At 46.0% G+C, this 20,404-nt stretch overlaps 1 protein-coding gene across 4 annotated transcripts in view; it reads left to right on the forward strand.

The window, feature by feature from the left end:
- The first annotated feature begins 10,841 nt into the window (after positions 1-10,841).
- The window catches only part of LOC104059241 (cystathionine beta-synthase-like protein), a 31,449-nt gene continuing 21,886 nt past the window's right edge, over positions 10,842-20,404 (forward strand). For 2 of the 4 annotated variants that reach the window (XM_054076135.1, XM_054076155.1), the window contains exons 1-5: positions 10,842-10,968; positions 17,061-17,191; positions 18,228-18,439; positions 19,042-19,148; positions 20,103-20,237. In XM_054076135.1, the coding sequence (XP_053932110.1) occupies positions 17,150-17,191; positions 18,228-18,439; positions 19,042-19,148; positions 20,103-20,237 (496 nt within the window). In that variant the 5' untranslated portion in view covers positions 10,842-10,968; positions 17,061-17,149. Of the gene's footprint in view, positions 10,974-12,083; positions 12,162-17,060; positions 17,192-18,227; positions 18,440-19,041; positions 19,149-20,102; positions 20,238-20,404 lie in introns of those variants that run through there. The other 2 variants (XM_054076146.1, XM_054076140.1) reach the window with 2 other exon arrangements.

Consider the following 20,404-nt stretch of genomic DNA (forward strand, 5'->3'; position numbering starts at 1 on the left):
AATGCCCCTATTTTCCTGCTGGAGGTTACTGCCAAAAAAAGATAGAGATTGATCTAAAATTGATTTAGACTATAAATTGGATTTGTGGAATCGAGTTGGATAGTGGAAGCTAAGAAACCAGATCTGCTGCCAGCAGACTACCTCTGGCAGCCATGGCCTTCATTTCAAGGGAGAGGGCATGCTTATCTCATCTCTAACTGTTAAGATGCAAATGTTTCATTCTTAGCAAGTGCTCCGATGGTCATCAGGTTCAGTACTCCTTAATGAGTTCAGATTTTGTGTTTGCTTTCTAACTAGATTATTTTGACAGGACCAATGGCAAATTCTATGCATTTATATATCAGCAGAGCAAAAAGGTGATAATTTCTGATGTCGTGGTGGGAAGTGAGTGAGCAACTTCTCAGGCGAGCTTGAGCCCTGTGGGTAGCTTATGCGAGTATCTGTGCCCCTTTGACCCAAGTTCCTTGAAAGTATCCAGAGCACTGCAAGCTGTTCCAATTAGGAAGAGAAAATTGGTATGATTTGGGTATTCCTTTGTGACAAACCCAAGCATTTTTGACAAAGGTTTGCAGGGCATTGTTTTCCTGAGTATTGTGACATTGGTGCGCTGTAGGCCAATTCCAGCTCTTGGTTTCCAAAACTGCGTGTTTAGTTAGGTCTGGAGGGGGGAAAACATCCTTTTTGTTCTGGTTTCAGTGAGCCACAAGACGAAGCAGGAAGAAAAGCAGCAGATCGCAATCAAGCCGCTCTCCCTGCCTCTTTGTTTTCCACAGAAAAGCCTTTAGTCTACCAGGCTTAGGCCTGCTGTGCTTTTGCCAGCATCTGGCTCGGTTTCAAATCTTGCTACCTAGGCAGCTGAATATTGGAGGTGTCCCAGGTCATTTTCACTTTCCTCTTGAGCTATCTGGGATTCCGGCCAGGCAGAAGGAGAGAGAGGGGGAAGGAGGGAGAGAGGAAGCTGCTCCCACAGCTGCCTGCACAGCAGCCTGCCTCCTGGGTCTGGGAGCTGTGGGAAGAGCCAGGGGAAGCAACTGCTCCTCCCTTTTATACCCAACCAATTCCCTTGAGAGCCAGTTCTGCTTATGTCTGAGAGAAAGATGAGAGAGTGCTCTAGTGAACACAGAACATGCTTTCTCTTTGCCTTTTTTTGTGCTGGTGGAGAATAAAGTCTTGGAGCTGCAGGAGGAGATTAGAAATGGGCTCTGTGGCAGGACATGAAGAACTGACTTCTGGACAAAGCACAAGTGGAAAGTGAGCAGCCAGTCTTACTGACATTGAGATCACACGCAATCATTGTATTGCTGGACTGGGGATGGGCAAGGGAAGTCTAAGACAGGCCAGAATCTGACCAAGTAATAGTCTCATTAATGTCTGGGCCAGTCATTTCATTCTGGAGGGGTTTGACTCCTTCGTAACCCTTTCATGTGAACGCGTTAACTGCATCAAAGAGACATTTAATTGCCCTTCTTGCTCAGCCTCCAAGGAGGCAAGCCTTTGGTCTTTAGGACCACCGTGTGATTCTTAAACACACATGGTGGCAGCTGTAACACTACAGAAAGACTATCTTCAGCAAAGGCAGTAGATTATGTCCTCTTTGTAGTGCTAGTAGGCAAGCTGAGCAGGCATTCTGACAGTTCTCCTTCCACCCCGGTATCCAACCTAGGTTATTGCAGTCTGCATAGGTAGCTTGCCAGACAAAAACTGTCTGGGTGATTTGGCTTAGAGGGCACTCATTAATGGTTCATACCCTCCCTGGAGACCAGTTACAACTTCCACGTGGGTCTGTGCTGGTGTCTGTCCTGTTTAAATACTTAAATACTTTTATCAGTGACTTAGAGGAGAAAACTAACTTGTCCTCCTCAGGTCTGTGGAATACACCAAACTGGTGTGGTGTACCTGACGCACAAGAGGGCTAGGCTGTCATCCACAAGGACCTGGCCAGGCTGGAGGGAGGGACCAGCAAGAACCGCTTGGAATTCAGCAAGGACAAAGTCCTACCCCTTGGGCACACCAGCCCCTGTCAGGGCATAGGCTGGGGACTGCTTGACTGATGAGCAGCTCTGCAGGTAGGGCCCTGGGGGTCACAGTGAGCAGCAAGCTAGACGTGAATCCACTGTGTGTCTGGAGAGCAGAGAGGGACAACTGCATCTCTGATGGGATGAATGGGGACAGCCAACCAACTGAGGGAAATTATTATCCCCCTCTACTCAGTATCCATCAGACCACATTCAAGACTGTTGTTTGGGACCCATTATGGAAAAGACATTGGTAAGCTGAAGTGAGTTCCAGGCAGGGGAGAAGGGCTTGCTTAGCCCAGGATAGGGCTGACTGGAGGGTGTCTACAGGGAGGTCAACAAAAGGAAAAGTCAAGATCTTTACTGAAGTCATAAAATTAAAAGAAGGAAGGTTCCAGCTGGGCATAGGGAAAACATTTTTCCCATGAGAATAGTCAGGCACTGGACTGGCTGTGCAGTGTCTGTTCTGGGGGGCCTTCAAGACCTGACTGGACAAGGTCTAAGCAACCTGGGTTGATCTCTAGACAGACCCTGCTTTCAGCAGAGGGCTGGACTGAAGATGTCCCAAGGTCTCTTCCAGCCTGAGCAATGCTGTGGTTCTGATAGCCTAAATCCTCGCTCCTGTAATTTTGACCTTTTCCACTTTCTCCTACTCTGAAGGGACATGAAAAATAGTTTATCACTTTCCTCATTGCCCTTTAGCTAACTGAAGGCAGTTCTGCCTTTCTTTCAGTTTTCTCTTCTCTGAAGAACTCCACTTCTTTCAGTCTTTACTCCTGGGCCATGTTTCTCTCTACACCTTCTTGTTGTGTTCCTCACACCATGTCCCACACGGGACTTACCGTTTTTTAAATGCAGCATTCCATATAGGACATAGTATCTCAACAAAGCGAACTAGTGCTGAGAGTGCCATGTGTCCTGCAGACTATATTTCTGTTTGCATAACCCTGTATGATGTTTGGTTTTTTCACAACAGCAAGGCTTTGTTGACTCACACTGAGTTTGCGTGGCACTATAGTCACAGAATCACAGAATTATTTAGGTTGGAAAAGACCTTTAGGATAGTTAAGTCCAATTATAAACCTAACACTGCCAAATCCACCACTAAACCGTGTCCCTAAGTCATAACTTCCACTCTGCATGGTTGCTGTCTAGACATTGGCTACTCAAGCAGATGATTGCTCCTGCCTGGCTGTAAAATTTTGCATTTGTCCTTATTGGTCAACTTCCTATTTTATTTCCTCATCTCCTTTCTCCACTCTGTCAAAGATAATTTTGAACTATGATTCTGTCCTCAAAATTGCAGCCTCTCCCATGTAGTTAAAATATGGAGTGGCTTTTCTTAGACTGCTTGTTCCTCCCATAGTATAAAAGCATTTCCTTGAGCTTGTGTGATAGCCTTGTGCCCTTGCCAAAAGGGCTCTGGGTACCACCCACGCACTATTGGTTTTTTGGGTGACTTTATTAGTCACTCACAAAAAGACTGCTTCACCTGATCTTCTTCCTTCAGTATTCCTACTACAGCAGCATTCACCTTTTTCCCCCTCCTATCATTGATCGATTTCACTTATCCAAGGGATGTCTCTCCCTAATCTTTCAGTCTTCAGCATGTCTGCTCAAGACAAGATACAAGAAACAACATTCTCTGCTCACTGTTCCTAAAAAAGCTTACTTTACAGAATCATAGAAGCACAGAATCATTTAAGTTGGAAATAACCTTTAACATCAAGTCTGACTATTAACCTAGCACAAAGTTCACCACTAAACCATGTCCCTAAGCACCACATCTACACATCTTCTAAATACCTCTAGGGACGGTGACTGAACCACTTTCCTGGGCAACCTGTTCTAATGCTTGATGACTCTTTCAGTCAAGAACTTTTCCTAATATCCAATCTAAACCTCCCCTGATGCAACTTGAGGCCATTCCCTCTCATCCTATTACTTCTTACCTGGGAGAAGAGGTGAACCCCACCTCACTAGAAGCTCCTTTCAGGCAGTTGTAGAGAGCAATAAGATGTTCCCTCAACCTCCTTTTCTCCAGATTAAACAACCCCAGATGTCTCTGCTGCTCCTTATAAGACTTGTGCTCCAGCCCCTTCACCAGCTTTGTTGCCTTTCTCTGGCCACACTCCAGCAGCTCAATGTCTTACTTGTAGTGAGAGGCCCAAAACTGAACACAGTATTCGAGGTGCAGTCTCACCAGTGCCAAGCACAAGAGGACAATCACTTCCACAGTCCTCGCCACCTGGGCACACTGTTGGCTGTTGACCTGCACCCCCAGGTCCTTCACCACCAGGCAGCTTTCCAGCCATTTATCCCCAAGCCTGTAGCATGGGGTTGTTGTGGCAGCCCAGGTGCAGGACCCATCACTTAGCCTTGTTGAACCCCACACAGCTGGCCTTGCCTCATCAATCCAGCCTGTCCATATCCCTCTGTAAAGCCTTCCTTCCCTCAGGAAGATCAACACTAACCCAACTTGGTGCTGAGTGCAAACTTACTGAGGGTGTACTCAATCCCTTTATCATTGATAAAGATATTAAACAGAACCAGCCCCAACACTGAGCCCTACGGAATGGCACTTGTGACCAGCTGCCAACTGGATTTAACTCCAGCCACCACAACTCTCTGGGCTTGGCCATCCAGTCAGTTTTTTACCTAGCAAAGAGTAAACCTGTCCTTAGCCATGAACAGCCAGTTTCTCAAGGAGAATGCTGTGGGAAACGGTGTCAAAGGCTTTACTTAAATTCAGGTAAATAATTTCCACAGCCTTTCCCTCATCCACTATGTGGGTCACCCTGTCATAGAAGGAGATCGGGTTGGTCAAGTATGACCTGCCTTTCCTAAATTCATGCTGACTGGACTTGGTTGTTCTGTATGTGCTGCTTGATAGCGCTCAAGATGATCTGCTCAATAACCTTCCCCTGCACTGAGGTCAGGCTGGCAGGCCTGTAGTTCCCTGGATCCCTCTTCTGGCCCTTCTCACAGATGGGCATCACACTCGCTGACCTCCAATCAACTTGTACCCCCCCAGTTAGCCAGGACTGATGATAAGTGATGGAAAGTGGCTTGGTGAGTGCTTCCACGAGCTCTCTAAGTATCCTTGGCTGGATCCCACCCAGCCCCATAGACTTCTGTGTGTCTACGTGGTGTAGCAGGTTGCTAACCATATACCCTTGGATTCTGGGGGCTTCATTCTGCTCCCCATTCCTGTCTTCCAGCTTAGGGAGCTGGGTATCTCAAGAACAAGTGGTCTTACTATTAAAGGTAGAGGTAAAGGCGGCATTAAGTACCTGGGCCTTTTCTTTATCCTTGGTCACTAAGTTTCCCTTCCCACCCAATAAAGGATGGAGATTCTCCATAGCCCTCCTTTTGCTGCTTATGTATTTATAGAAACATCTTTATTGCCCTTTATGGCAGTAGTCAGATTAAGTTCTAGTTGGGCTTTGCCCCTTCTAATTTTCTCTCTGTATAACCTCACAACATCATTGTAGTCCTCCTGAGTTGCGTGCCTCTTCTTCTAGAGGTCATTAGCTCTTCTTTTCATCTTGAATTCCACCCAGAGCTTTCCATTCAGACAGGCCAGTCTTCTTCCCTGCCAGCTTGTCTTTCCACACATGGAGATGGCCTGCTCCTGCACCTTTAAGATTTCCTTCCTGAAGAATGTCCAGCCTTCCTGGACACTTTGGCCCTTCAGGACTGCCTCCCAAGGGACTCTGTCGACAAGGCTCCTAAACAGCCCAAAGTCTGCCATCCGGAAGTCCAAGATGGCAGTTCTGGTAACCTCTCTCCTTACTTCTCTGAGAATTAAAAACTCTATCATTTCATGATCACTGTGCCCAAGATGGCCTGCAGTCATCACATCACCCACAAGTCCTCTCTGTTTGCAAACAACAGGTCCAGTCGAATGCCTTCCCCAGTTGGCTCACTCACCAGCTGTGAAAGGAAGTTATCTGCCACACACTCCAGGAACTTCCTAGATTGTTTCCTTTCTGCTGTATTATATTTCCAGCAGACATCTGGTAAGTTGAAGTCCACCAAGAGAACTAGGGCTAGCAATCGTGAGAATTCTCCCAGCTGCTTATAGAATATTTCATCTATCTCTTCATCCAGGTTGGGTGGTCTATAACAGACTTCCAGCAGGATATCTGCCTTGTTGACCTTCTCCCTGATTCTTAGACATAATCACTAAACCTTTTATCACCATTGTCAAGCTCCAGACAATTCAAACACCCTCTACCATACAAAGCTACCCCACTGACTCTTTTTCCTTGCCTATCCCCTCTGAAGTGCTTATACCCATTGCAGCATTCCGGTTGTGCCAACCATCTCACCATGTTTCTCCATGATAGCAACCACATCATAGTTTTCCAGCTGTACAATGGCTTCCGACTTCTCCTATTTGTTGCCCATGCTGCATGCACTGGTATCAGTTAGGCTGTTGATCCTGCCACCTTTTCAGAGAGGAGGGGAACCCTATGTTACCATTCTGTTGTGCTTCTGTGATTTCTAACCCAAGAACAACCTTTGTGTCTTTGCTGCTGTACGGATTTCCTTTCCCTACCTCCACTGAGACGGCAGGCTGAAGGACCTCACTAGCACACCAGCCCTACAATATTGATGTGCCACACTCAGGCTTGTTTCTAGTGAGACTGGTTTTATTCCCTTCCACCTTCAAATCTGCTTTAAAGCTCTTTCAATGAACCCTGCTAAGTCCTGTGCAACGATTCTTTTTCCTCTTTGAGACGGGAGTACCCTATGTGTCGCCAGCAGACCTGGTGTTGTGTAAACAAGCCCAAGTTCACAAGTCTCCTTGGAGGTACCTGTTCTACATCTTACAGGATCTGGCAAATCCATCTGTGCTGCCGGTTTTGTATCTTGACACCTGTCCGCTTGAATTTGCAGCAGTTGCTATGAGGCTGGCACTTATTCAGACAGAACAGCTGACTCGGTGTCTCTTCCCTCAGTCCCTCCTAAATGGTGTAAAAGGCATGGTTATCCCCGCCTTGCTACCCTCTTGCAGGTATGACTGCAGTTTTCTAACACCTGTGCCCATTCTCTTCCAAATATTCATGGATTTTTTCTTGCATGCACCTTGTGTCTGGGCCTCACATGTGCCCTGGTGTCTGTAAATTCCTGGGTTGTCTGACACCTCTTTTGAGGGCCAGGCATTCATAACCACCATCTCGTGTTATTCTGTAATTTAGCTGTACCAAATGCAAGCCAGAATCTACTCCCACATGCTTTTCCAGTGAGGCTAATCGTTACTTCTGCGAGCCACATTTTATATGCATATTTCAGACATAATTAGCCAAGCAAACCGTGATTTGATGTAAATAATTATCCTTTTCAGGAGCAGTATATTTTAGTAAATCTTTCTTCAGGAAAATGAGAATAACAACATGGAATGCAAAGTAGGTTTACATCTAATTTGATCCAGAAAGGGGCAGAGAAAAAGGAATGTAATTTGTCACTAACATGGATTTTTCTGTGTAATTTGAGTGTGGATTTTTAGTACATGCAATGGAACAGCTGTCTTAGAGTTGCTGCCTTGGTGGCTGATATAAAATACCTGGCTTTTCTCTTGAGTTGTTTTTAATTGCTCAGTGTTGTTCCTGTCTTTTTTTTTTTTTTTTTTTTTTTTTCACAAATGTCACCCCACATTCTAGTCACAGACCATTTTCTTACCACAGATCCTCAACTTTGTAACCTGAAGACTGGTCATTCGGCTTTGTATCAGTTGCATCCTGTTGTAAAATCTCTTCTGTCACTTTTACCACTTGATTACAACATCTATTTCCTTATTGCATGCAATACTCTCCAAATAGTTATCCCATGTAGTATCTATATGTACAGATGGAGACATATAGTTGAATCCACTCCCTCAATTACCTAAAACACGTGGAACACTTCAGGATGAATTGTGCTCTAAAATAAAGCTACCTTGAATTGCTTTTCTTGTTATAGGTGTTTTTTTATAGATACAGCAGAAAATGTTGCTTGGACTTCCTATATCAACAAGTTATGTTCTTAAGATGTTTCACTCTGGTAGGCTTTTTTAGTATCTCATGCATTCATGCAAGGATATCTGGTCTGATTTTTTAACTTCCTGCATAATCTAGAGCACCTTGTGGTTGTCAAGAAGTACTTGGAGACAATTTGCACCTAGTGGCTTAAATTCACTGGCACCCCAGGTTATATCAACACTGTAAAGCTCTGTTTATGACAATGTGGATGCAGCCACTGTGACCCTGAGCAGCTTTCCTGGTCAATACCTCATTATCGCATTCTCAGAAACCACCAGAACTGTAATGGTTACATCAGAGCATAATAACTATCCATTGCATCGGGACCACAAGGACTGATGAAGAGAGGGAGAAGAAGCCAACGCAGCCAGGACACAGCCGCCCACAAGGATCAAGGTGGCCTCTCCTTCTTCCTGGACAGCATGCAGCTTGTCTCTGTACCAGCAAGCACACCAGCAACCAGGTGCCAAATTATAGGTAACACGGCAGCTTCAAACACAGGAAGCATTCAAGTGTTTGATTCCAGTCTCACTTAGGGCTTGGCAGCTTTTGGGATAAATCCGTTTCCTGGATTATATGTGGTGTGTGGCACAACTACTGTTAGTGAAACAACCACTGTGGGTTTATTTAGAATCATGGAATGCTTTGGGTTAGAAGGGACTTTCACAGGTCATCTAGTCTAACTCCCCTGCAGGAGCAGGGACATCTTTAATCATATCAGGTTGCTTAGAGCCTCATCCAACCTGACCTTGAATGCCTCCAGGGATGGGGCCTCCACTGCCACCCAGGGCAACTGTGCCACTGTTTCACCATCCTCATTGTGAATATTTTCTTCCTTATATCCAGCCTAAATCTGGCCTCCCTGAGCCTAAAACTATTACTCTTTGTCCTGTCACAACAGGCCTTGCTAAGAAGTCCCTCCCCAGCTCTCCTGTAGCCCCCTCGAATTCTTCTCCAGGCTGAACCACCTGTCTCACCCTCTCCTCATATGAGAGGTGCTCCAGCCCTCAGATCATTTTTGTCTGTCTCCCCTGGACATGCTCCAGCTGCTCTATGTCCTTCTTGTGCTGAGATTTCAGTGAGACATTCACACTTAACTTTCTGCAGCACCATTTCCTTCCCTCCCCCCAGGCTGAGTGTTTCACCAGCTCCTCCCTGCCTTGGGCTTGGTATTTCCAGACTTTGACATGAGACCCAGAGATGCCTGGACCCCCTCTCTCCCATGATGCCGTATCCGGGCAAGCTGAGATGGGGACCAGGTTCCCTGAGGCTGGAGACCTTTCAGGGGTTCAGGTGGCAGGGGGAGCATCCAGCTGCGGGCACAGCTGTAAAAGTTCCCTTGCAGCAGCTCCCTCTGATGCAGCTGGGTATTTTATTTTCCAAACCAGCCAAGCAGCCAGTAACTGGGCCATGCTGGGAGTTACAAGCAGCCCCTGCATCTGTGTCATCCTACAGCCAGTGCCTGCAGTTGGTGTTCCCCCGGGGCTCAGTGCTGGGTCCAGTTCTGTTCGATATCTTTACCAACTGTCTGGATGAAGGGATTGAGGGTACTCTTAGGAAGTTCACAGCTAACACTAAACTGGGAGAAAGTGAGGCACTGGCACAGGTTGCCCAGGGAAGGTGTGGATGCCCCATGTGGAGGCGTTCAAGGCCAGGCTGGATGGGGCCTTGGGCAACCTGGTCTAGTGGGAGGTGTCCCTGCCTGCTGCAGGGGTTTGGAACTGGATGATCTTTAAGGTCCCTTCCAATCCAAAGCATTCTATGATTCTATGAAGTGCAGATCTGCTTGAGGGCAGGGAGGTTCTACAAAGGGATTTGAACAGGCTGGATTGGTGGGCTGAGACCATGAAAAAGAGGTTTAACAAAGCCAAATGCCGGGTCCTGCACTTGGGACACAACAATCCCATGCAGTGCTACAGGCTTGGGGAAGAGTGGCTGGAAGGCTGCATGGTGAAGGACCTGGGGGTGTTGGTTGGCAGCAGCTGAATGTGAGCCAGCAGTATGCCCAGGTGGCCAAGAAGGCCAAGGGCATCTTGGCTTGTATCAGAAATGACGTGACCAGCAGGTCCAGGGAGGTGATCCCTGTACCTAGCACTGGCGAGACCACATCTTGAACATTGTTTTCAGTTCTGGGCCCCTTGCTATGAGAAAGACATTGAGGTCCTGAAGCATGCCCAGAGAAGAGCAACGAAGCCGGTGAAGGGGCTGGAGAACAAGTCTTACAGGGAGTGGCTGAGGGAACTGGGGTTGTTTAGCCTTAAGGAGGCTGAGGGGAGACCTTATTGCTCTCTACAACTGCCTGAAAGGAGGTTGCAGAGAGGTGGGTGCTGGTCTCTTCTCACAGGTGATAGGACAAGAGGGAATAGCCCCAAGCTGCGGTGGGAGAGGGTTAGATTGAACAGGAAAAATGCCTTCACGGAAACCGTTCTCAGTCGCTGGCACAGCTCCCCGGGGGGCAGTGCAGTCCCCATCCCTGGAGGTGTTTAAAGGCCGGGGAGATGAGGTGCTCAGGGATGTGGATTAGCAGGGGACAAGTACGCTTGGGCTCGATGACCCCAAAGCTTTTTCCCAACCTACTCTATGACTAATTCTATGACCAAACGCCTCCTTCGCTGCCCGGGGCTTGGGCACAACACCGGGTCCTCCAGAGACCCCGCCATTCCGCCCCGCCTCCCCCCCCGCGGCTGCAGGCGCCCCCCGCGCCCCCATTGGCTGCCGCTCCGGCCCCGCCCCCGCCTCGGCCAATCGCCGAGTGCGACGCAGCCCCCTCCCCTCGGTGGGCGGGGTCAGGCAGGGGCGGGGCCGCGGCGCTTGCGGGTGAGTTTTGACCGCTCAGCTTTCGCCTTGCGCTGGGTCCACCCCCATCTCCTCCGCCTCCGCCTCCTCCTCGCCTCGTGTGCCGTGGCGGAGTCCTGGCGAGCGCCTGGGTGAGGTGGTGGCGACGGCTGCTGCTGCTGCTGCATCCTTACCCCCCCCCCCCCGCCCCTCCGCATCCTTACCCCCCCCCCCGCCCCTCCGCATCCTTACCCCCCCCCCGCCCCTCCGCATCCTTACCCCCCCCCTCCGCCCCTCCGCATCCTTACCCCCCCCCTCCGCCCCTCCGCATCCTTACCCCCCCCCCTCCGCCCCTCCGCATCCTTACCCCTCCCTCCGCCCCTCCGCATCCTTACCCCCCCCCTCCGCCCCTCCGCATCCTTACCCCCCCCGCCCCTCCGCATCCTTACCCCCCCTCCGCCCCCCCGCATCCTTAGCCCCCCCTCCGCCCCGCCGCATCCTTAGCCCCCCCTCCCACCCCCTGCATCCTTAACCCCCTCCGCTCCCCTCCATCCTTAACCCCTCCCCACCCCTCTACGTCCTTAACCCTCCCCATCCCCCATCATCCTTAACCCCCCCATCCTTCTGCATCCATACCCTCCCAGCTCCTCCTTTGTGCTTCGTATGCAGGCTTGCAAGATGACATGCTGCTTTTTTCCTCTCTGGCGAGGGTATCGGCTCTTGAGCTGCTCTCATCCGTTGTTCTTGTGGGTACAGGGTCGATGTTTTTTGAGTAATACGATAGACTAAGAAGGTTCTTCAGTTGAACTTTACTTATGCATTGCCCTTTCCCTCTTAGAAAGGGCCTAAACTTGGCTGAGACCTCCTCCAATAGCAGCGTGCTGCTACCATATTACCAAACCAAGCATTACTTCGAAGACAAGAGCTTTAGCTCCTATTCCTGTTTAAATATCTAGTCTTCAGTGCAGTTGTTTTTTAATTCCAAAGCCTTTGGCTAGAGAGGCTTTGGAGTGCTGGGCCCAATTTCAGCGAAGTTGCTCAGAGTGTTTAGGGTTTAAACAAGTCTCTGCTGAGTTGAGGCATGGGAGCTCCACATTCTGCAAAAGTTGTGCTGCAGAAAGGAGGGAAATCACAGGGCATAGAGATAGGGAAAATATGGGGTACTTGAGGCATTTGTGCAGGTCATTCTTTTTTATATTAGTTGGGGGCTCTTTAGTATCCTGTCATGACTCTCTGCATGTCAGTTAACCAGCCTGCTTTCCTGAAGCTGCTGCAGTTCTGAAAATTGTGATTGATAGCCAAGGTCATGGGAGGCCCCTGTCCTGGAGCATGAATACTGGCTCAGGTACGTCACTCATCTGGCGCTGGCAGCATAGCAGACTGCCAGGATAGCTGGGATGGGCTGGCTGCTGGCTGTTGGCAGGTGCCTGCTGTCTGCATGTGAGATCCATAGGATCTAGGCAGGCAGCAGTGTGTGCCGTTTTCATGATTCCACTGTGGTTGCCTGCCGAAAGCTCTACAGAAGTAGCCAGCGTGGGTGGCAGCTGGTCTTTCCCACAAAACATGCATCGACCAAAAAGCTGGCTTCTAGCCCAAGCAGTGGTGACCAGTGGTGCCAGCCTTTATCAGAGGTCTCTGTGCTAACAAAAGATGTGGTGCCTTGGGGCAGCGCTCGGTAATACGGGGGAAGGGGAACTATGTTTCCACTTGTTTTATAGACCTGGTCAGAAATTGAGAGCAAAGCTCCAACTCCCTGTTTTGTCATGTTGGGCAGCTTGCTTAGTCTCTGTACCTCTTACCCTGCCTATAATGCTTCCCTCCTTGTACCTGGTGAGTATGGCAGATCAAGGGCAGAGCTCAGGCTATAGTGTTCTTTTGTCTCTGTGTGCTGACTTGGGAGAGAGAACTAGAAGCAGGGAAAGAAATAAAAGTTTCTGTTTGCACCAGGATAAAAATGCAGATAAGGCATTCTCTAGTCTTTTCTCTAACGTTGTTGTGCTCCTTAAGACATCAGTCTTCATTCAGAAAGCCTGTCAGGCGAGTCCAGACAAGATTGGAGTAAACTCAGGATATGGCTTTTAGAAGATACCTGCATTACAGTTGCATGCACAGCTTCCCTTCTGTGTGGGGAAAGCAGACTGAACACTTCTGTGTTTTCACTGGCTGATCTCTAGCATAACAATTGTTGTAGCAATGGAAGTTGCTTTACTGCTGAAGTTTAAAATCTTTGCAATGTTAGCAGAGGCACTGGAGAACTCATTTCATATCCAGAGGCTTATGTGTATGCCAGTCCAGCCCTGAAAGGAAAAATGATCATTGAAAGGACACGTGTGCTCATGTGCTCCCTGTAGAGGAAGACAGATAAGATTTGATAATCAAAGTAGTTCCTCGTAGAGCCACAGTGTTGTTAATTCATATCCCAGTTGCTTCAGGTCACTTTGTCTCCTGACACAGAAGAAATGGCTGCCTGCTCCTGAAGAAGTGGCAGAGCAGTGGAGGAGAAAATACCTAACCCAACAATTAGAGGAACAGAAAAACAGATGGCTGACTATCTCCTGTATCACTTATAGCTGTGGTGTTTTTGAACAGCTTCCAAAGGCTGGATAGGTACTGCTACATCTGTTAACCTGTAACGATTCTAAAGCTCTCTAAGAACCTGTAATACTCGGTGAGCAGAACAAAAGGTTTGTAGTGGTTTACTTGTTCACAAGGTAAAGTACCTACTTAACGTCTCAAGTTTCCCAGTCTCTGGCCACAGCATAATGGAATCCTGTATCTCTTCTCTTGCTGAAGTAGTTAGCCCCTGAGGCATCTCTCTCTGATCTATCTCTCACACCTGCCTTTTGGGCAGATTAATTTCTGCTTCAGACAAGACTCAAGTTAATTAGGTTCTCACATACATGATACCCTTTAAATGTCTGCATTAGTGCTGACATCATATACTGTAAACAGCCTTAGAAACTGTAGCTCCTAACATATCTATGAAGTGAGTGCAGCTGTCTGAGGATGAATTTCATTTGCTGGCCTTAAATCTTGTTCTGTAGGACTTGAGGAATAGTTTAGGTCTTGGGTTCCTGGTGGAAATGGATCCAGAGGTGTGAGCATTGTCCGTGTGGCTTTCTGGGTCTCATACCTTTATGTCCCAATCCTTTTTGTGACTTAGGTTTAAGTGAATTTTTAAATTGTCTTTTGATTTTTCTGCCTTGTACTGTGCAGATAGATGCTTTTCTAGTTAGACTGCCCACATCCCCAGCCAGTTATGGGAATGTTTCCTTTTACAGCAAAGTTAAATGTAGGCTCATGGAATCTCTTTCCTGAAGATGGGTAACTCTTCCTGCAGCTTATTGCATTGGACTCTCCTGAACAGTGTTCAGTTGCAGGTAGAGAAGCCAAATTGCTGTTTTCCTGTCTGATCTCTTCAGTCTGGATTCCCAGAAGAACCACTGAGAAGAGGGTCAGGCTAGTGAAGGAGTTGCTGTCATCCTCGGTTTTGGTGATTTCTGATCACTCCCTCTTCTTTGTTTCCCTGAAGATTTCCCCAGCAGAAAGATGATCCAGCCTGATTTGATCCTGTGGTTGGGATTTTGGGGGGAATTTGAGTGTCCCAGACTGACCACCTCTGCTCTTATTTTGCTGAAGTGGCATCATCTAGGGCTGAGAGCTCCAGTTGGATGTTTCTAGTGGTGTGTCAGGAAGCTCATCAGTACCACTGAATGAGCTCGAGGTTCTGAGGTCTTTCTATTGATTCTGAACATGACAAGACACTTGTGGGCTCTTGATCTGTTTCTTAGGTATAACTGTAAGCCATTGCAAATGCTTTTACATCTCCACTGAGTGCTATAATAAGAATTCCTCTTGTAGAACAACCAAGTGTGTCCTGGGACTTTGTACTTCTTCAAAACCATAAGGTATTAGATGAATATAGCCAGGACTGATTCTCTACCGGCATGGATAGAATTCCACTTTATAACTGTGTGTATGCATACCTGACTACTTTGGGCTGGGTGGGTGCAGAGTTACTTAAAATAATGCTAAATAAAATGATTGGAAAGGATTTATTGAGCAGGAGCTTGTGTTCCTTCCAATGAATGATGTTGCTTAAGCTTAGTATTTGACAGGCTTTTTGTTGCTATTGCTTGTGGTTAGCTTTATCTCTCTCTCCTCATCTTTGTTCAAAGTTCTAGCCTCATTATTGAAGGTTTGATTATCAAAGCATTGTGATTCCTCTAAACATGTGAGAGAATACCAGAGCTTGATTGAAGGCAGTAAATACAGCTTTTCCTGAGTTTCTACTGTTTCTAATTCAAGAGGCAATGGCTGTTGGTGTTAGTGGGTTGTGGATTTTTTGTCTTACAGTAGAGGAAATGAGATGCCCAGTTCTTGGGGAATCAAGAACTTGTCTTGCCCAGTTCTGAGGGAATGCTCCAAGAGGGAGTTCTTGGATAGCCACATTCCTTTCCTTCCTGCCATCAATAGGAAGAATACTTACTTCTTGAATATCTGCAACAGCTTTCTCTCCCTTTCTCCTCAATTTTTAGACCCTCTTGAAGGACACTAAGGGTAGATTTAAAACTTTTTTAAAAGTTTGAAAAAAGTTTAAAAGTTTTTTTTTAAAAGTTTTGGACTTCTAGTTTGTTAAAACTTAGGACATGAGCAAAACCTGCTGTTTCTTGTCTATAATAACTTGCTGCTTTATTCCTGCATGTTGCAATGGCTTGATCCTTTGGCAGCAAGGTACCCTTATTAGGTGGACTTTATCAATATTGTTTGTGTTAGTCTGTTTCCAGTACTGCTTGCCAACTGTCTGAAGGAGCATGTGAATATGACTCAAAGACTTGAAAGTTATCCTTTATTAAAGTTTTCTTTATTAAAGAAAGTGTCAGTATTCTGTACTGTGAACCGGGCACCTTCTAGAAATATAGATGAAGGCTGAGTTTCGCTGTGGAACTAGAAGTAAGCTTTTTGTTAGATTGTGTATATGTATGGGATATTGGCTTTCTTGGACCGGTGTGTTTCATTATAGTCCTAGTTGGTAGTCTAGGGCAGGATGCCTCCCATCTTGGCCCTTGGGCATGAATTAACCTTAATAAAAGATAATGGCATCACTTTGGTGTCATGGAAGCCTTTACATCCAGAAGGAGAATTATTTCAAGCCTTAATCTGGAAAGCTGGCACTTTCAGAGGCTTTTTGCCTTAAAGTGCAGTTTAAATACCTTAGTCATTTTCTTCAAATCAGTATGCAAGAAAGGAGTTTATGTGCATAAGACAGTAGTGGTTAGAGGTGCATGTTGAGTTGCAGGATCAAATGCTAAAGTTCACTGATCTTGTGATTCAGATTATTTTCCAATATGCCACCAGATCATCAGCTCTGCCTGATCCAAGCTGTATCTGTTTTGTGTGTATTTGTCAGGAGGAGGCCTGGAAGGGATTCCAGGCCTACCATAATTCAGTAATGGAAAGAGCCATGAATCCTGCTGCCAGATGGTGTTGAGAAAAGCAAATATTAGGAAAGAACCTTGTGTTTTCCAATACTTCAGCTAGATTTTTGCCTTCAATGGAAAAAAAGGAAGCCAGCTGTAGGAGCAGGCAGGTTCTGAACAACTGGCTGAAGTAGAAGAAATTAACTTGCTACTCCTGTTTGTTTACTAATTTCTGAAACAAAAAGCCTGCTGGAAGGCTTGTGGTTGAAGTATTTTTATGTATTATATCCAGCATTGCTGTAGTTCGTTTAACATCAATTCAGTCTGGGGAGGAACTAGTGAGATTTATGTGCTTTCAAGGGCAGAGAGGCTTCTGCAAGGGTTCTGTTATAGAAGAGGGTTTTTGGTGGTGGCCCCATGAAGAAGCCCTTTCACCCTTGGAGTCTCTAGAAGTGTATATATCCTGTCAGCTGGAGTATTTCCTATTACTCTTGTATGGCTGTCAGGCTTACGGAATTGTGGGAAGTCCAGTGGAGATGTTTCCAGCTTACTTTACTGGGTCTGAGCTGTGGAGGCCAGGGCAGAGGAAAAATTAAGTAATTAATTAAAGAAATTTAACTAATTTTGTGGGAAGAACAGGATTAAGAGACCCTCAGTTGGTATTGCAGAATATCTCTGCTGCATAATTTATTTTATCTCATTTAGACAAGTCATCTTTGCTTTGTTTTGCAGCTTTTTCTTTCCCCTTATGAGCCCGAGGCATGTCTAGTACCTAAGAGAGACTTTTTCCTGATACCTTTTTTCCTAACTTGCATGCTCTGCAGCTTTTAAGAGGATTCCAGTCACGTGACCCACAGTACTTGGTATCCTGAAGGAAGTCCAGTGTACTGTGCCATCACCTCCACCAAAGAAAATGGAGAAGTTGGTATCGGAAGAGCGTGTTTCTTTGTCTAAGGTACTCATTGGTCTTTGGGGGATACTGTTTGCCTGTCTTTATGTCATCAGAATCTGGGGAAGCCTGATCTGAGGCATATCTAGTTGTTTTTCTGGAATGCTGTGGCAATAAGTGTATTGAAACAAGTGGCCTTTCTGGGAGAGTTCTCTTTCGTGACCACAAGCAGCAATGTGGATTCATTTGGCACCATTTTCTAATTGGTCACCAAGAGGTCTTACTCTTGTCCTCACTGCTTGGAATGGAAAGGTTTTATTTCAGAGAGCTATTTTTTGGTGTAGGAGGGTTACCTCCCATGAGATTAAGCCTGTTTTCTTTATATTTATGGAGTCTAGTTACAGCAAGCACATGCGTCAACGTGTTTTATCTTCACTTAACTATATTGAGCTTCTGCACTCAGCGTTGCAGTGCAAGGTTCTTGTTATGGTCATAAGGATTGGGCAAATCAAAATTATACTGAAATGCATATCCATCTTCACAGTACTATGGAAACACCAATTAACTATTAAAGTACCTATTTGTTGTGGCCTTTTTTATATATGGGGGAAAAGCAATACTGGGACACTTTAGGATGGGATTCATTTAGATATGATGTATTATTCATACTTTCTTCCCTAGTACCTGGTCTTAGGTACTATGACAGGATCTCTCGTTAGTCAATGGCAGAACCTGTTCTTGGATGTTAAGAGCTACTTGTTGCCTTTGCCCCTTTTAGCGTATAGGCAATACTGCTTTCCGAAAATTGCTGCCTGGGTAGCTCCTTTTCAGGCTTCCCTTGGAAAATCTGCATGCTGAAACACTAAACTGGAAATACACGTGTTGGTGAAGGAGCAGGGGCAAGAATAAGGGCTTATTAGTAATATCATTTTTAGCTATTTTGGGGGGGGGCAATGATGAGTGGGTAGTTTCCCATGATGCAGGACTTTAATTCAAAAGGCACTCTGACTTTGTTACAGCAGAACATATGAATTACTCTCATTTCTTTTTTTTTTTTCCTCCTTTATTTTCCTTTTTTTTTTTTTCTTCTCTCTGCCCAAAGGATGAAATGCCTACACTTCCTTCCCAGGAGAAGCCAAATATGAATTCATGCCCTCATGCATCTGGCAAATACTTTCTCCCTGGTGGGATGGACAATGAGAACTGCAAGCCTAATGAGAAGGAAAGGGAATGGATCCGCCCTGATACACCTAGTAAATGCACATGGAAGCTTGGGAAACCCATCTCTGCCTCCCCTCATCGTCATACCACTCTGTAAGTTTTACTTTCATTTGCCAATTTTCAGTATAGCACTAATCCAGATCCCCTCAGAGCCGTGTGGATTTAACATAAGATGACTGATTTAAATTGATGACGTTTAGCATGTAGATGTGCTGGTGCTTTTTTAATTTCCATGCGTAAGCAAAGCTAACAACCCAGATTAAAGCGTACAAGGGGCCTTGCACTAAAGATGAGAAACTACATGGGCTGGAACTAACTTATTTTAAGTAATCTGGCAAGCAGTACCCTGGCTAGATGAAAGATTGCACTTTTAATGTCTTTTGCTTGTAAAATAGCTGACTCCGAGCAGTGGTAAGCTACTTCATGCCAGGAGGAAGCGCAGAGTGCTTCATTGTTGCCTCAGCTCTTGGCTTGGTGTCTGACTAATCCTTGTTTTGGATCCAGGACTCGACCTTCTGTGAATTAGTTTAAAAGGATATCCACTGGATACAAAAATGTCTAAAATAACTAGCCTGGTAAAGGGGAGGGAGAAAGGTGGTTGAAATAAAAAGCATTGGAAATGCTGTGTTGCTTTTGTGTGACCGACCTGTGGCTCTGCCTGTGAATACACTGACTCTTGTTTGTATGTATACCAGGCCAGAGCCTCTGAAAATCCTGCCAAGCATCCTGAATAAAGTTGGCAATACACCCTTGGTGCGGATCAACAAGATTGGGAAGCAGTATGGGCTCAAGTGTGAACTCTGTGAGTACTGCTACAGGCAGAAAATCAATATAAGAAACACTGTTTCAGAAACTTGGGTAGTTCTGGTTAATAGTATTGTGCAACCTGAGCATAGGAGGAGTACAGGTAACCTGCAGAGGAAAATGGTCAGAGAAATTCCTGTCTTCCTTTAGCAGGTTGTTAGGATTTGGTCATTGAAACCATCTTTTAATTTGTACTTCATGAGGATATTTCTTGCAGCTCTTCCATTTTTGTAGAAAAAGTAAAACGTTTTTGTAGAAAATAATGTTTTCAGTTTGAAAAAGTTGAAAGTTTTTGACTGCTTCTCATATTTAGAGTATTCATCAATATGTGTAAAATGCAGATTTGCAATTACTGTTAAAGATAGTTGAAAATTGTAAAGTGGATGCGATTGTTCTTGGGTTTGGGTTTGTTTTTTTTTTTTTTTTATTACCCCAGCCATACCAGAGATATCCAGAGGCTCTGATCAGAGACTTGAAAGGTGGTGTTTAATGCCATTGAAGGGGTTAATGCTGGTACTAGTGAAGTGAAAATGTAGGCTGAACAAAGGGAGAAACTTCCAGTTTGACCAAAAATTCGTGGCTGGACAATGTAGCAGGGAAGATACAAGGCATGTTTATAGAGTTCTGTGCAATTGCAGTGGAAGAGCCCTGGGGGTTTCATCCTAATGTCTGGGCTGTAGTAAAGGGGAAAGGTGAAAGAGGTCATATTTTGAGTGAGAGTGACAGGGTGTGGATTCATGGCTTCTGTGGCTGGCATCAAGTACCAAACTTGCTTTGTTGTGACCCATAACAGCAGAGATGCTGTGAACTGAATCACCATCTCTGATGTTGTAAAGTAGGGAGGTCTGTTGGGCAGCACTGTTAACAACACTGCTCTTGCAGGTGTGTTGGGGATCAACAGCCTGTTTAGCAAATGACTGCTGTTTAAGAACTCTGGTTTCTTTGTTTTCAGTGGCAAAATGCGAGTTCTTCAATGCTGGGGGCAGTGTGAAGGACCGCATCAGCCTGAGGATGGTAGAAGATGCTGAAAAAGCTGGGATTTTGAAGCCTGGGGACACAATCATAGAGCCAACCTCTGGAAACACAGGTAGGTGATGGACAGATGCTGTGGTGGTTTTCCTGGAAGAGATAGACGTGAGATCAGAGCATGGAGGCTGCATATGCAAGGAAGAAAGGGAATGCTTTTCTACCTGCATGGTGTAGGAACTATTGCCTTTTCCATCTCACACAAGGAACAATTCTGTACATCCCATG

The sequence above is a fragment of the Cuculus canorus genome, chromosome 1, assembly GCF_017976375.1.
Source record: "Cuculus canorus isolate bCucCan1 chromosome 1, bCucCan1.pri, whole genome shotgun sequence".
Classification (NCBI taxonomy): Eukaryota; Metazoa; Chordata; class Aves; order Cuculiformes; family Cuculidae; genus Cuculus; species Cuculus canorus.